The sequence below is a fragment of the Eschrichtius robustus genome, chromosome 3 (genome assembly GCF_028021215.1).
Source record: "Eschrichtius robustus isolate mEscRob2 chromosome 3, mEscRob2.pri, whole genome shotgun sequence".
In the NCBI taxonomy this organism is placed as follows: Eukaryota; Metazoa; Chordata; class Mammalia; order Artiodactyla; family Eschrichtiidae; genus Eschrichtius; species Eschrichtius robustus.
This window is the reverse complement of record NC_090826.1, coordinates 119,041,593-119,059,377: the sequence shown is the minus strand read 5'-3', so window position 1 is coordinate 119,059,377 and position 17,785 is coordinate 119,041,593. Positions and strand designations below refer to the sequence as shown.

Here is a 17,785-nt window from a genome sequence, read left to right as displayed (position 1 = left end):
TTTAAATGCTTCTTTGTTTGATAGTTTAAATATCTTTAATTTTCTGTTATAAAAGTAACACACATTCCTTAAAGAAAATTTGGAATATAGAGAGAAACGGAGAAAATCAAATGTTTTTTAAGTGAACTGATTGCTTACACCCATGAACACACACACACACATCCCCAAGAGGACTCTCAGAGTTAAGGACTTCGTCCTGGTAAGATGGAGGAGGGGAGACAATTGAATCTGAATGTGGAGGAAATTATTTTCAGAAGAATTTTATTTTTCAGAGTCCAAAAATCTAGCCAGGATAAGCTGATCCTTAGGACTGTTCGCTGGGCTGAAATATCCCAAAGATATCTTTGATTCTCTGACCAATTCTCTCAGTCTTTTTGCCTGTCTTCTCCCCACCTCTCTGGGGGAAGTCACCCAGCCGGCGAAACAGCCCCACACTCTGAATCTGTGAACCAGGAGGAAACAGGCTTCTTTTGGGGATCGGCTCAAGATTAAAACCAGACCGCTCCCCACCTGAACATCCCCATTCCTGGGCCACCGTTCACTTCCACCGCCCCACGCTGTGTGTCTACCTGCCTGTCCATCCGCACCCACAGCAGTGACCTACCTGGGTCCCCTGAGCTGTTGCTATTCCTCTCACTCTCCCCGTCTTCCTGGCCGTCGGCATTCTGCTGCGTGTGCTGTAGGCTCAGCTTGTGGCAGACCTCGAAGGCCTGCCCCACCGTCCGGACGATCCGCATGGCTTGGCTCTGGGAAGGAGAAAGGAAAGGAGAAAAGGAAGGATGTGGAGACCCTCTATAAGGACACAAGAAGGGCCGAAGTGGGAGAGGATGTGCAAGAGGCATGCAGACAGAAACCCATGAAGCCAGCAAAGGAAAGAGATGGAAAAACCTAATGTTGTTTGGATGTGCACATACTCACAAAGAAGAATGCAAAGACATTTTCCCTTCCTGAAATACTCCAGAAAATAGAAATTGTCACCACAGTTCTGAAACAATCAGTCAACTGAATGGACAGATAGCAAACATCCCAATTCTGGACTTAGCCCAATTCCGCCTCCCAAGTTTGACAAAAGTGGTTGATATGCTTCAGAATTCTTTGCCAACCATTATCAAATGTTCCATGGGTTCATCACACTAAGAGTAACTCAGCCATCATTTTTTTTTTCTGCTGGAAGCAGTGGGTTTCCCTGGTGTTCCTGCAGACCAAGGGTTGAGAAGCCATGGTCTAAACAGCAGAACCAGTTGAGGCCTAGAGTCCAAGTTCCCTGGAACACCACCGTCAGCTGACGGTATCTAAGGTGAGCTTCCCAGCCTTGCTCTAAAGATGTCTCTCACTGGGTCCATTCTTTGGCTACTTCCTTTCTTTCTTTTTTCTTTTTTTCTTTTCTTTCTTTCTTTTTTCTTGCTATTTAATTTCTTCCTCTAACTGCCCAAGCACTGAGCTTAACCCTAGCTCCCAGTATTCCACTACTAGGACAGCAGGAGACAGGACAAAAAAGCCTGTTCCTGGAAGGAGTCTCAAGTGGCCCAGGTAGGCCATGAGGAAAAACCACATGCAAGGTTTTCAGGGCATGGTCTTCTAACTGGATAACTGATTATAATTTGATAATCGGTCTGCTTTCACATTCTTTCAAAGACTCACTGAATGACTTCAGTGAGAGCTATGCGGAGTTTAACAGCTCAGGCTGGGAAAGCTTAGGTCACTGCTCCTTTTACACCAGTGGTCCCCAAACACTCTGCCACCACAGACTGCACTGCATTTAACTGTGGCTGTCACTCTATGCCTTGAGTCTAAGATTAATCACATCTTGGATGATCTGACTTCAGGTCAGCTGTGACTACCTAATGATACCATCAGTTCACCCAGCACATTTAAAAAACCCCGAGGTAACATCAGCAGTCAAGTAGAGCTTCTCATCAGCAAACCGATGCAATTATAGACAAACGCAGAGTCCAATGTTTTGATAAGCCTGTAAGGCCTTGTTGAGGATAAACGTATGATTCATTTACACTATTCATAATATTGGAATTAGCTCATATTTCTCCATTACTATCTTCATGAATCCCTACGGGCCTTGGATCCCACGTATGGAACTACTGCTCTAATTCACTCTCTGCTAGGTGTTAAGTCCCCAAGTCACTCCCCTTACTATTTCCTCAAGCCTGGCATTACTTCTGTGTTCTCCCTTTTCATTGCAGGCCAGAGTATTCACGTTAAGATGAAACGGCATCTCGGCCAATCGTCGTCATAGGCCTACTTCAGATCTCAGTCTACGTCTACTCCTCCTGATGTTCCTCAAACCACTTCCTAGAAGTGACCGTCTTAGCGCTCAGACCTCTCTTCGCTCACGATGCAAACTCCAGGGATGTTCTTAACTGACCTCTCACCTGGACCATCCTGACATGTCTGGATGATGAGAACTTTAAGTGAGGCAGGAAGAGATGAGTAACTTCTGTGGGATCCCCCATCACCCAGGGGTGGATCAGAGCCTCTGTCCTGTACCTCCAACCTTAACTTCCTCCTGTTTACCAAAGGTCAGGCTGAGGCCCCTTCTCACGCCACAAGTTCGTACTCTCTAGGAGATAACTGCTCTGTCTGCACTGGAAGTTGAAGAGCAGCAGGCACTGGTCTTAAGCAAGAAGCCCCCACCTTCCTCACTCCCCAAATATATTTTAAAAGTGTCATTTAGGGGCTTCCCTGGTGGCGCAGTAGTTGAGAATCTGCCTGCCAATGCAGGGGACACGGGTTCGAGCCCTGGTCTGGGAGGATCCCACATGCCGCGGAGCAACTAGGCCGGTGAGCCACAACTACTGAGCCTGCGTGTCTGGAGCCTGTGCTCCACAACAAGAGAGGCCGCGATAGTGAGAGGCCCGCGCACCGCGATGAAGAGTGGCCCCCACTTGCCGCAACTAGAGAAAGCTCTCGCACAGAAACGAAGACCCAACATAGCAATCAATCAATCAATTAATCAATCAATCAATCAATCAATCCTTAAAAAAAAAAAGTGTCATTTAGAGGGCACAGTCCCTAACCAAACCAGGCCAAGCACATCTTTCACATCTCCTTTGGCAATCAAGCTGTGCTCTGATGAGGAGGCTGAGCCAGGAAGCTCAACCCTCAGGTGAAAAAGAAGATTCTGTTCCACTCAAAAGTGTTCTTCCCCCAGGCCTCCTTAGATCTGTTGTTACTTATTCTCTTTATGAGAATAAGAGCAGACTGCCTGTGGTTAATCTTTTACAGCAAAGCTTACTACCAGTTTACCAAACCTTAGAGATGCTATATTCTACCTACCAAATATAGCCAGTGTCTATTACACAGAGCCTTTCCCCTTTCCCTTCTTCTGACTTTCGGAAATTTTGCTCTCTTACACATCTTTACAAGAGGCAGAAAAGGACAAATTTGGGAGGTCTAGAAATAAAATATGGTAAGTCTAAATGATATGTAGAGATTTCGCATTTAATTCCATTACTTCCTTATCTTCCATAAATTAACCCAGATAAATCATACTGCATAAGCATCTGCAAAGGCTGAGTTAGTCTTTTCCCACTTGTATTATTACCAGAGTACAGACCCAGTTTCCCTCTTAAAAATATATACTCACACAGAAAATTCCAAATTTACTACCACATCTGTTGCTACAAAATCTCAGGTTCTCCTAAGGAGGACATGTTACAAATCCCCCCAACTCTGTAAGTCACAGATACCTCCCTTAACTAACTTTTAAGATAGTATTAAAAAATGAAAGGGACTCAAGTGTCCCTGAGTCTAAGGAATTAACAGGGGAAAGGACAGGATCTCTAAACTTTTCTTTGGAAGGAAACACTCCGATTTAAGTATGAGGATATAGCTGGTGGGAAACGACTTTTCAGAGGACCTGCATTTCTCATGCATCACACACTGACAGTGGATGATGGGATACACTCAGGACTGAGCATCTGCAGAACCTGGAACCCAGCTCAAATCTCTATTCTGCCACCTTCATCAAGGACAAATGTATGACACACACCCACCGGTTTCAACCAACTATTTACAAGCCCAAAACGGTCGTAAGGAAGTGGCTGGTCTTAATGCTTAATATTTGTACTCTCCGTGTCTCATTTTCACATTTTAGTACATTTACTAGGACAAGCAATTGACCCTCACCTCTATCTGATTCCCCTGAAAAAGTAGAAAATGCAGACTTAGGGTTCACTGGTCCTGACTTCCCTATGTTAGAAATGACTCCCACCTCCCTGGCCTCCCATTTCCTTCCTAGCCCCCTTTACCAGAGCTGTTCTGCAGAACATCTCTGTAACTTCAACGGAAAAGTGAATCACTGATGTTTATAGCCTCTCCTCCGCCACACAGAGGAATTAATATATGGCTAACATATATGAGAGCACCTCCCACAGTGCTTGGCATATACCAAGTGCTCAAGAAATGTTTTTTTCTGAATATGGAATTCACTGCACCAAAGGGGAATTAAGACATAAAACAAACAGTAGTTCAGGAAAGGCTAGGCTTACTTTATCAATAATAGAAATGTGAAGACATGAAGGGAATTGCCTCTTATGTAAGTGTGTTAGCATCAAAAGGGCTAAAGCCACCATCTCTCTGTCCCCATAGCAACAGAGAAGAACTGGGCCAAATCATCTTTGGTCTGAGCTGGTATGAAGGTTTCTGCTGTGAGGAAATTGTTGAGTAAGAGTTCTAGATCGGCACATTCATTGCTAAATGATTTCATTTTGACTTATCCTTTACTCCTGTTTAATGTGAAGGCTGTATTTCCATTCACAGTAAAAGGACACAGTAGCATGTTTTATGAAGAGCTCTCCGCACTTGAAAACATAATCAAGCTACCCTATCTGCTTTACAGAATGATTATATACACGTAAAAGAACAGCCCTTCCCACTCACCACTCTAGCAGTTAGAAGAGGCTGGGTGGCTGTTAATTCTCTCACAAATAGCTATGTGAATTCAGAGGGCCCTTGACCTTTTAGACTCCGCTTCCTTCACCAGTAAAAAGTCTACTTTTAGAAGATGCTATATAAGGACCTCGTTGGGGAACGTTACTTGAAGGTGGCTAGGAGGGCCAGCCTGCACCTGGCAGGGGCTGTCCCTCCCCTCACTGGTGCCATCTTCTCCCTGCATGGTCATGCTGGCCCCTGCCTGCCAGGCCTACCCCACGTGGTAACTGGGCCTTCCGGCCTTCTAAGCAAGAACACTGAGTCTGCCTGCACCTCGGAATGCAGGAATCACACATGCTGGAACTTATTTTAATCAACCATGACTAACTCAGGAGGGAGAAGCTTTAAGAAGAACCCATTCCACCCGGCCCCATGGGTCATCACGAAGCAGGTGCTCATACCTCCTGACCTTTGCAAATCAAACTGGGGCTTTAAGGTTGTGAAGATAGCCAGGTACGAAGCAGAGCAAATGATTAGCATGTTTGGAAGGCAGCCTTTTCCAGCTCCAGGATATGGTCATTCTCTGGAATTTCCTAGGTTTTTAATTTTTAATTTTTATTTATTTATCTATCTATCTATTTATTTATGGCTGCGTTGGGTCTTCGTTGCGGCGTGCGGGCTTTCTCTAGTTGCAGCGAGCAGGGGAGTCATCAGATAAGTAAGGAAAGTGAATAGAAGAAGCTCAAAATGCAAGGTGTACATGATGATGAAGAAGATGATGACGACAATGGCAGAGAATGAAGAGAAGACTGGGGGGCACACTTCTTCCAAGTAAGTGTCTTTCTTAGTCTACTTAGCCTTTCTTAGTGTAAACTTAGCTTTCTACCCCAGTGTACATCCCCCTCCTCCGCCACCCTGTATCTCCTGGGAACTTGAGATTCATCTGCCAAGTGCTTCTGAATTCTAAGGAACTGCAGCCCAGTAAGCCAGTTCTAGGACAACGCACAGGTTTATAATTCTTTTCATCTACCACAGCAAGAAAGTACAGTGCCCCTCTCTTGACCTTAACCAGCACAGAATCTCAACAAAAATAGAGCTGAAGGTCACATTTCTTTAATGTGTTTTTTGAACCTTAGTAAAAGATTTAAGCTTATATCTATCAAATGATCTCAATCTGTAGAATCTGCAATGCTGAAGCAAGAAAATATATCTGGAATTCTACATAGAGGAAGATCCAACAAACTAAGCCTCTGAAATGGGAGATGGATTAGGTTTCTGTCTAACAGGTTCTTTAATGGCCTTGATCATATAATTTGATCAAGGCAATGCCTGGGACACTAGAATATTGCTACTATGGGGAAAGTTTAGTTTCAAAGTGGGTATGACTTGCAACATTGACAGGAGGTAGTGGACCTTACAATTTCCAATGGACTGCTGGGTTTTCCCTTGTACTCTGCTAGCCCATGAACCACAGTACCATAGAGAAAAGAAGGTCAAGTTATAACCTTAATACTGTCAGTAACCAGCTAGGTGACCATGGGCAAGTTAATTCACTTTTCCAGGTACTGATTTCCTCTCCATTAACAGATAGGTTTGGACTAGATCAGTTCTGAGCCTTATGATTTCTATATTTTTGACTTCCCAACCCAAACCCACCTCAACATTAAAGATATAAAAAATGAGGTTCCTTCCCTAAATTTAGGACCTACCTCTCCTCCATTTCTTGAGCTTGGCCAGGAAAGTGACTTATTCTTTAGCACATGACTGACATCACCATTCAAAATCCACTGCAAGCTCTTAAGGACAGCTAAACTTCTCCACTGTGGCCCCTAATCTGATGGTGACAGCATTATAGGAGGAAATGATTTCTCCTAACCCAAACCAACTGAGCTGTGATTGCCGGCAGAACAATTTCATGACGATAATGGGGAGATTCCTGTGGCTCCTGTTAATCACCAACACTTCACGCACTGATGCGCTAATAAGTACAGTCACACTTAATCAGGGCAGACAGCCACATGCTCCTGGGGCTCGAAGAAAATGACAGGAGCGGGACAGCTACTCCACTGGAGAGGTCAAGAGACCACACAGAGGCTTCACAGGAGTCAAAAGGCCTTGCAAATGAATACTGTCATTATATCCCCTAAGGAGGAGAAACAGGAAAGCCGTGTTATTAGGAAATGTCTCCAATGCTCTGGGCAAGGAAAAGACCCTCTCCTACCCTTCCTTTCTGGCACTAGTCTGAATAGTGCTGGGATCTCCCCACTACAATCCTGGTGATCCTTCCCAGTCACACAAAACTTGTTTCCTGAAGACCATCTCACTCCACATACAAAAAACAGCATTCCTGAGATGCCTTTCATCTTATTTGGTGGCTGGAGAAACTCAAATCCAGAGAGGCTCATGTATCTCTTATGAATTCTGTGTAACAGAGTTAAGTGGCCAAAGCTCTGGACTAGGAAGCAGGAAGCTAGGTTTTTATCTCAGTGGCAATGTTGACTCACTGTGCGACCAATGGAAATTTACATCCCTGGGCCCTTTCTTTCTCCCACTGTAAAATAGAGTCAATATTGACCAAACAAAGATACTAAGAGAAAAAAAGGAAAATCTATGTCAAAGAGACTTGGGCCCTTCAGAGTTAAGGAGCTCTTCATACCCCAGTAACAATTACAGTAGAATCCGGTTACAAGTAGGTCTTGGAGAACAAAGCTACTCCTCAGTTATGCAACTTCCTGATGAAGATAATATAATGCAGTGGCTAAAAAGATGAGCTCCAGAGTCAGACTTTCTGGGTTCATTTCTGACTCCACCACTCATTATGAATTATGTCCCTTAAGTCTCCATTTTCCCATCCGTAAGATGAAGAGTATGACAGTAACTACACCTCACAGGGCTGCTGAGGGAATGAAGTAAGATAATTCATATAAAGAGTCTAGAACAGTCATGAGCACATAGCAAGTAACCAAAACTGATTGGATATCATTTGACTTAATATAAGGCTAAAACTTGGAAAATCTAGACTAACAGATGAATCGCTGGTAGTATGTTATCTTCCTGCAACATTCTGCTATCTAACTTCTGATGAAAGCCCAACTGAAAAAAATCAGCTCAAGATTAAAGTCCCCAAGATGAGAACCACATTGGCTATATAGGTAAGTAAAGGAAGATCCACAGGTATAGAAATAACAACTGTGCTGGGAGCGAGGTACAGGGAGGTCCTCTACCAGGCAAGTTGAGACACCTGACCCATGTTCTCAACCAACAGAAGAGACAATCCTGTTCCCCATGGTGAACTGTAAGGTAAGGATGACCCACATGAGAAGCCTGTCATGGGAAATGTGCCATGAGTGCCCACTCGGGACATGATGTGACATGAACAGCAATAACCAAGCCTTGACACAGCAAGGAGCTCATACAAGGTTTTTCTATGTTATAATCACCACGAGGGCTCTGGAGAACACCCAGGTCCGCTGGCTTCCAGTCAAGAGACCCCCATACTGACCTCCAACAACCCAGAAACATCCCTGCAAGACACTTATGCTCAGAGTATTTAGTCCTTTCCCCCTCGCCTCTTAAGTATTCCTATCATGTGCCAATTAAAACTCCTTCCCAAGCTAACTATTATCTCTCCAAACCAGAAGGGCTTTACAAGAAAGTAAATCACCAGATCTGGAGACTAACCAGGATAAGCATGCAAAACCTTGCAGACGTGTTCCCCACCCACCCCTCCCCAACTGTGCTTCCTTTGCTGAACGATTAATTCGCTTCTCTTTCCTGGCTTGGAAACTAGCCCTTCCACCTATAGTTCAGCGGCAATGGGGCTCACAGCCCAGGCTGTCTGGAAACAATTCCTTCAGCTGCATGGCTACAGGCCAGCAAAGGGCCTGAGAACCAGCTCTGAAAAGTTACAGTCTCAGTAGGTGAGGGTGAAAGGGATATAGAAAATAAAAGAACCAGAGATCAGGATTAGCTCTGAGAGCTATGAAACATGGAAAACACTGATATGATAGGGAACCAGATGACTACTCCTTTGTCACTGGGTAAATAAGAACTTAATTCTGTCCTTCGCTTCAAGATCAAAGTTCCAATGGGCATTGTTCTTAGACTCAGGTTTTGGCAGAAGAACTGGACGACCCCACTGAGTTTGCATTGCTACACTAGATTGGCTGGCAAAGCAAATATAACCATCTCCTTTACCTAGGTTTCCTGCTCAAAATCCTTTTGTTCTGCATGTCTCCCTGATTCTAGCCAATGCCTATTCATGGGACCTTGGGCAAGTCATTTAATCTCTCTGAGCCTCAATTTAAATTTACTTATCCATAAAATTGGGCATGAAAATTACTTGTCTTAACTTCTTTACGTAGGTTTTTGCAAGGATCAAGTAAGATTAAATATTAAAGCACTTTGTAAATTAAAAAGTGCCATTTGTAACTTTAATAAATTCCAAGGTCCACACGGTCCAGTCTCTGGACAAAACTAAAGTCAGATGTAAAGTGGAACACTCGAAATGAATTAAAGGGAATCCTAGTCTTCAGTTGTATCTGTCAAAGACCATTACAGACGATCCAATTCATAAGTCTCAGGAACACTTTGTATTTCCTTTCCTCTCCTCCCTAGATCCACTACACCTCAAAGCCACACAAGTGCTTTTCACTCTCCCAAGCCCTAAATTCTCATCTCCAGCCCCTCTGGTTTTTCTTTCTCTCCCTCTCCTTCCTACTCTTTCTATCAGATCTTTAGTATGCAGCTCAACTTCACCCCACTTTCATTTTTTTCCTCTCAACTGTACTATTATCGAAAAGTGAAATCTGGCGACTTGCCCCTTTTTCCTTCTACCTTTCCAGTTCTAGCTCTTTCCATCCAATTCCATGATTTGCATTAAAAAGCTTGGGAATAGGTGGGTAAGGCCACAAATCTCCTTAGAGGAAGAGGCTAAATCAGCAAAGTATAATTCTCTTTATGGAGCTAGGGTGGGGGACAGGACATATATAATAGTAAATCTTGACCCTGTCACGTTTTTATTCGTATTATCCCCACTTGGCAAGGTACCTACAAATCTATTAAAGATGTCTTATGGCATAAGATGCATTAAGATATCACATAGCATCAAAGAAGGGACAAGCAGGAGAAAATTTGGAAGGAGTCCTCATAGAAAGCCAGGGTTAGTGGTTTGTGTCTAGAATGGTTGGGACCTCACCACTCCACACCTGTAAGGGACCTTTCAGACACAAATAGCGTTTTCCAAAGTCACCTCTATAGTAAAGTAGTTCCCAGGATATTAACACTTATACATGGAAAAAATATGATTCCATGGCCAATTCAGTTTGAAAAATGCTGCGTTACAGGGATTTCTCTGACTTTAGGACTTCCCAGCACATTTAAGTTGAATAATTTTAACATGAAACATTTGGGATGGTAAATGTTTTACAGGATACATTTTAAGAAAGGCTGGTTTTGGCTCTCCTCCTCATTTTATAGACAAGGAAACTGAGACCCATGGGGGATACTGACCCTCATAACATCATTCAGAGTTCCGGGGGAGAAGAGGGGCTACAGCCCACGTTTCCAAGCCCCAGTTTTGTGTGTTAGACTCCGGGACGAATGATAGAGAGGAAGCATGCCTCTACGGAATTGCAAAAGTTGCATTTACTCAAGCATCAAGGTTACTATACATCAATGATGGTTACAAAATAATCATCCAGGACAACCAACATCACAAAGTCTAACTAGATCCCACATGTCATGTTTGTAGGCCACTGAACAGTATATAGAATTATGATGAAGGGTCACCTTAGCTAGCGGCAATCTTCTTTTCTACCACACGTCAAGGGGAGCACCACTCCTGGAGCTGTCTGCCTGCTCCTGTTGCAGAGCCCTTAACCAATGGTCAAGATCTCTCCAGTTGTTCACATAAAACTAAGTACAAAGTTCAAATGAAACTAAAAGAGAATTGCATTATATAGAAGCAATGACAGACTAGTGAGAGAGTTCCCCTATATCTTGCATTAAAATAGCCACCTCCAAATCTTGCCTCTCTATCAACAGGGAGATGGGTCAATGTTAGGAGCACTCTGGTTCCATCAGAGGAAAATAAGAGATGACAGCCCCTTTACCTTCTTCTTGGATTTAAAGACGTTACACCTGAAGATATTGCTGGCACCATCTCGAGCGATATAGCTGAAGATCTTCAAGTCTTGGGAATCGTGAGAGACGTAGAAGATCCTACAGGAAGAACAACAGAAAAATGCACTGAAAATGGCATTAGGTTCAAATCTCCAATGAGGAAACCTCTGTTTAAGGACACTCTACAGACAGAGCTCACTCAAGTCAAGTCCTTAGAGAAAGCTTTCTTCCTATGAAAGCCACAATGCAGGAGGCACTTTCCATGGGCTCCACCAACACTGACATTCCAGTGAGTGACCTCCAGATGTGAAAGAGTGGACACAGGTAGGACATGGACCCCACGCTATCACTAGTAAATCTGTCCTGGCAACTTGTATGTTAGAAGGAAAAAATCATTCCCATCCTTACCAGAGCAATAAATCTGCATCTAAGCCAGGGAAATGTGGGGAGGTTTCCTAATACCTGTTCACAGTTACCTCCAGATGAGGAGACTTAGGGAACCAGCAATGCTAACCGCATTGGGAGACACTCTGTTTCATTATTGTAGGTCCCTCGGTGACAGTGACTTCACTTTCTGTCCCACACCATCAAGTTCACAGCTTCCATGTATTCATTCCATCAGTCAACCAATCCCCCTGAGTGCACACCATGGGCCAGGCACTATCCCAGCAGCCAGAGGAACAAGCAACAGAACATATAAAGCCCCTGAACTCATGGAGCTCATATTCAGGAGATATCAATAAACAAATAGAAAATGAGTGCCATGAAGAAAAATAAGGGACAGAACATGACAGAGCCGCTATTTTAGACAGGGTGGTTAGCAGGAAGGCCTCAAAGAGAGGCAAAGACCTAATGATGTGAGGGTGCCAGTCACTGGACTACGTGGGCAAGGGCAGTGCAGAAAGTGGGAACAGCAAGTTTCAAAGCCAGGTGGTGTTTATAAGGTGCTCTAAGCATTCAAGGAATGGCCAGAAGGTCAGCGTGGCTCAAGTCAAGGGAGTGCGGTCAGTGACAGGGTCAGAGAAGCAATCAAAGGCCAGAACACAGGAGACCTTGAAGGGCAGGGGGTGTACTCCAAGTGAGACGAGAAGCCATTAGAGGCTTCTGAGCAGAGGACTGACTTCCTGATGCTTTAGACTAAAGAATCCCTCTGGCTGCTGTGGGTGGGCAGTGAGGGTAGAGGCAGAGGAAAGGCCAGGAAAAGGGGAAAATTATAAGCAAGGCCCTAATGGCTGACTCTTAGGTGGGCCTCGGACAGGGTACCACCAGAACTACCAAGTCTGAGTGCTGTCAACATGGGGCAGAGGAGGCGAGTATCAGGGATACATCAGAGGAACTGATTTGAGCATTGAGGAGAGTGTTGCTCTTGATAAACACCCTGGGGACACATCATTTCCCCCCCAGAATCTTTTCCTCAATGAAAACACAACTTTTCCATCCCAGGATTTCACAGGCCTGGTATGTCTGAGTCAGTCTTTCTGTGCAGCACAGAGAGAACGGGATTTAGAGTCATATCCACAACTGTGCCCCTTACCATAAGGTAAGCCGGGGAACCCTCAGAGGCTCAGTTTTCTTATCTGTAAAATGGAACTTTTAATAGTAACACCTTGCAGTGTCATTGGGAAGATGAAATAATGAGTAAAGTGCTTTTTACTTCTCCTTACCGATATCACCTCTAAGCAGCCTTTTTACTGAGATTCTTACCAAGGACCCCAAGAAGTCTGAGAGGGACTTTCAAAAGAGAAGTGATACAGAGAGGAGAACAATCCCCAGAGGAAATCCAAGTTCACCTTGGGGACCAAAGCTTCTCTGCTGAACTCTGCTAAAAGTCATTTCAGTTCATCTCACGTGTCCACCAACTCTGAACGATGCTGAAATAGAGGTTATTATGTTTGTTTAATGTGGCTTCTAGGAAAGCTAATCTAACATTATCGGGCCTGCACCACAGAGTACCCGATTCTTCTAATGACGCCAAAGTGTCCTCCTAACACGGAAGGGACAAACCAACAACGGCACCTCAGCATCTCCTGCCTGAGCTCCAGGCCCAGCCAGCCAGTCCTTCTGGACACACACTCCTGATCTTCTCTCAAGCTTCAAATTCATCACGTTCCCCAACTAAATTAATCATCTCCCCTGTAATTCTCAGGCAAACATGGCCTTCCTTCTCCCAAGCCCTCTCTCGATGAGGGGCGCCATGTCCACTCAAGCCAGAAACCTGGGCAACACCTTTGACTCCTTCCTCCCTTGTTCTCCAATATCTGTCACTCATGACCAAGTTCTCTGCAGCCCACCTCCTTGACATGGCTCTGAAATATACATTTTCCTTCAGTTCCACAGTACTGCCTTAGTTCACAGGTCCTACTGTTCACCTGGAATTTTGCAACTCACCTAGTGTCTCTCTGCTTCCTACCTCACCTACTGCCAAGCCACTCTCTATATTGCTAGCAAAGTGGTATTTTTGAAAACACAAACCACATCCTAGTATTTCCTTCTAAAAACCATTCAAAGGTTTCCTACTGCCCTCAGACCAAGTCCAAACTCCTCAGCATGGAGTATCTATGTTTCTGCTTCCATCTCTCTCCAGGAGCCTGACCTACATTGCCCTTCAGAACCAGATGCATACATCTGCCTGCCTTTGCAACTGCTGTGACACCTCTGGCATCCTTGAAGACTTGATTCAGAGAAGCATTCCCTGCCCACCCTGCCCCCAAGTCTGAGCTGCTGAATGCCCCTGGGTTCACCTTTACCATAGCATGTTATCTCATACTATGATGTTTATTTTTATATTTATTTTTATTTTTTCGGAATTTAATTTTATTTTTTTATACAGCAGGTTATTAGTAATCTATTTTATACAATATTACTGTATATATGTCAATCCCAATCTCCCAATTCATCCACCACCACCCTCCTCCCCTTTCCCACGCTGGTGTCCATACGTTTGTTCTCTACATCTGTGCCTTGCAAACCGGTTCGTCTGTACCATTTTTCTAGATTCCACATATATGCATTAATATACTATATTTGTTTTCCTCTTTCTGACTTACTTCACTCTGTATGACAGTCTCTAGGTCCATCCACATCTCTACAAATGACCCAATTTCATTCCTCCTTTTTATGGCTGAGTACTATTCCATTCTATATACGTACCACATCTTCTTTATCCATTCATCTGTCTATGGGCATTTAGGTTGCTTCCATGACCTGGCTATTGTAAATAGTGCTGCAATGAACACTGGGGTGCATATGTCTTTCTGAATTATGATTTTCTCTGGGTATATGCCCAGTAGTGGGATTGCTGGGTCGTATGGTAATTCTATTTTTAGTTTTTTAAGAAACCTCCATCCTGTCCTCCATAGTGGCTGTATCAATTTACATTCCCACCAACAGTGCAAGAGGGTTCCCTTTTCTCCTCACCCTCTCCAGCATTTGTTGTTTGTAGATTTTCGGATGATGCCCATTCTAACCAGTGTGAGGTGATACTTCATTGTAGTTTTGATTTGCGTTTCTCTAATAATTAGTGATGTTGAGCAGATTTTCATGTGCCTCTTGGCCATCTGTATGTCTTCTCTGGACAGATATCTATCTAGGTTTTCTGCCCACTTTTGGACTGGGTTCTTTGTTTTTTTAATATTGAGCTGCATGAGCCATCTATATATTTTGGAGATTAATCATTTGTCCGTTGATTCGTTTGCAAATATTTTCTCCCATTCTGAGGGTTGCCTTTTTGTCTTGTTTATAGTTTCCTTTGCTGTGCAAAAGCTTTTAAGTTTCATTAGGTCCCATTTGTTTATTTTTGTTTTTATTTCCATTACTCTAAGAGGTGGGTCAAAAAAGATCTTGCTGTGATTTATGTCACAGAGTGTTCTTCCTGTTTTCTTCTAAGAGTTTTATAGTGTCTGGTCTTACATTTAGGTCTTTAATCCATTTTGAGTTTATTTTTGTGTATGGTGTTAGGGAATGTTCTAATTTCATTCTTTTAAATTTAGCTGTCCAGAGTTCCCAGCACCACTTATCGAAGAGACTGTCTTTTCTCCATTGTATATCCTTGCCTCCTTTGTCATACATTAGTTGACCATAGGTGCGTGGGTTTACCTCTGGGCTTTCTATCCTGTTCCATTGATGTATATATTTCTGTTTTTGAGCCAGCACCATACTGTCTTAATTACTGTAGCTTTGTAGTATAGTCTGAAGTCTGGGAGGCTGACTCCTCCAGCTCCGTTTTTCTTTCTCAAGATTGCTTTGGCTATTTGGGGTCTTTTGTGTTTCCATACAAATTGTGAAATTTTTTGTTCTAGTTCTATGAAAAAAGCCATTGGTAGTTTGATAGGGATTGCACTGAATCTGTAGACTGCTTTGGGTAGTATAGTCATTTTCACAATATTAATTCTTCCAATCCAAGAACATGGTATATCTCTCCACTTGTTTGCGTCATCTTTGATTTCTTTCATCAGTGTCTTATAGATTTCTAAGTACAGGTCTTTCACCTCCTTAGGTAGCTTTATTCCTAGGTATTTTATTCTTTTTGTTGCAATGGTGAATGGGATTATTTCCTTAATTTCTCTTTCTGATCTTCTGTTGTCAGTGTATAGGAATGCAAGAGATTTCTGTGCATTAATTTTGTACCCTGCAACTTTACCAAATTCATTGATTAGCTCTAGTAGTTTTCTGGTGGCATCCTTAGGATTATCTATGTATAGTATCATGCCATCTGCAAACAGTGACAGTTTTAATTCTTCTTTTCCAATTTGTATTCCTTTTATTTCTTTTTCTTCTCTGACTGCCATGGCTAGGACTTCCAAAACTATGTGGAATAATAGTGGCGAAAGTGGACACCATTGTCTCGTTCCTGATCTTAGAGGAAATGCTTTCAGTTTTTCACCATGGAGAACGATGTTTGCTGTGGGTTTGTCATATATAGCCTTCACAATGTTGAGGTAGCTTCCCTCTATGCCCACTTTCTGGAGAGTTTTTTTTTTATCATAAATGGGTGTTGAATTTTGGCAAAAGCTTTTTCTGCATCTACTGGGATGATCATATGGTTTTTATTTTTCAATTTGTTAATATGGGGTATCACGTTGATTGATTTGCATATATTGAAGAATCCTTGCATCCCTGGGATAAATCCCACTTGATCGTGGTGCATGACCCTTTTAATGTGTTGTTGGATTCTGTTTGCTAGTATTTTGTTGAGGATTTTTGCATCTATATTCATCAGTGATATTGGTCTGTAATTTTCTTTTTTGTACTATCTTTGTCTTGTTTTGGTATCAGGGTGATGGTGGCCTTGTAGAATGAGTTTGGGAGTGTCCCTATCTCTGCAATTTTTTTGAAGGGTTTGAGAAGGATGGGTGTTAGCTCTTCTCTAAATGTTTGAAAGAATTCACCTGTGAAGCCATCTGGTCCCGGACTTTTGTTTGTTGGAAGATTTTTAATCACGGTTTCAACTTCATTACTTGTGATTGGTCTGTTCATGTTTTCTGTTCCTTCCTGGTTCAGTCTTGGAAGGTCATACCTTTTCAAGAATTTGTCCATTTCTTCCAGGTTGTCCATGTTAGTGGCACGGAGTTGCTTGTAGTAGTCTCTAATGATGCTTTCTATTTCTGCAGTGTCCATTGTAACTTCTCCTTTTTCATTTCTAATTTTATTGATATGAGTCCTCTCCCTCTTTTTGATGAGTCTGGCTAAAGGTTTATGAATTTTATCTTCTAACAGAACCAGCTTTTAGTTTTATTGATCTTTGCTACTGTTTTCTTTGTTTTTATTTCATTTATTTCTGCTCTGATCTTTATGAATTCTCTCCTTCTACTAACTTTGGGTTTTGTTTGTTCTTCTTTCTCTAGTTCCTTTAGGTATAAAGTTAGATTGTTTGAGATTTTTCTTGTTTCTTGAGGTAGGATTGTATTGCCATAAACTTCCCTCTTAGAACTGCTTTTACTTCATCCCATAGGTTGTGGATCATCATGTTTCTGTTGTCATTTGTCTCTAGGTATATTTTGATTTCCTCTTTGGCTTCTTCAGTGATCTCTTGGTTATTTAGTAACGTATTGTTTAGCCTCCATGTGTTCGTGTTTTCTACGTCTTTTTTCCCGTAATTGATTTCTAATCTCATAGTGTTGCGGTCAGAGAAGATGCCTGATGTGATTTCAATTTTCTTAAATTTACTGAGGTTTGATTTGTGACCCAAGATGTGATCTATCCTGGAGAATGTTCCGTGTGCACTTGAGAAGAAAGTGTAATCTGCTGTTTTTGGATGGAATGTCCTATAAATATCAATTAAATCTGGTCTCTTGTGTCATTTAAAGCTTGTGTTTCCTTATTAATTTTCTGTCTGGATGATCTGTCCATTGGTGTAAGTGAAGTGTTAAAGTCCCCCACTGTTATTGTGTTACTGTCGATTTCCTCTTTTATAGCTGTTAGCATTTGCCTTATGTATTGAGGTGCTCCTATGTTGGGTGCATATATATTTATAATTGTTATATCTTCTTCTTGGATTGATCCCTTGATCATTATGTAGTGTCCTTCCTTGTCTCTTGTAACATTCTTTATTTTAAAGTCTATTTTTTCTGATATGAGTATTGCTACTCCAGCTTTCTTTTCATTTCCATTTGCATGGAATACCTTTTTCCATCCCCTCACTTTCAGTCTGTATGTTTCCCTAGGTCTGAAGTGGGTCTCTTGTAGACAGCATATAGATAGGTCTTGTTTTTGTAGCCAATCAGCGAGCTTCTGTCTTTGGGTGGAGCATTTAATCCATTCACATTTAAGGTAGTTA

The 17,785-nt window shown here is 42.6% G+C and overlaps 1 protein-coding gene across 1 annotated transcript in view; it reads right to left on the bottom strand.

Annotated features, from left to right (window-relative positions):
- Window positions 1-17,785, bottom strand: part of LOC137762788 (carboxyl-terminal PDZ ligand of neuronal nitric oxide synthase protein-like) — a 315,104-nt gene that overhangs the window by 42,185 nt on the left and 255,134 nt on the right. Inside the window, 2 exon segments of the mRNA XM_068541164.1 lie at window positions 605-746; window positions 11,001-11,109. Coding sequence (XP_068397265.1) covers window positions 605-746; window positions 11,001-11,109 — 251 coding nt within the window.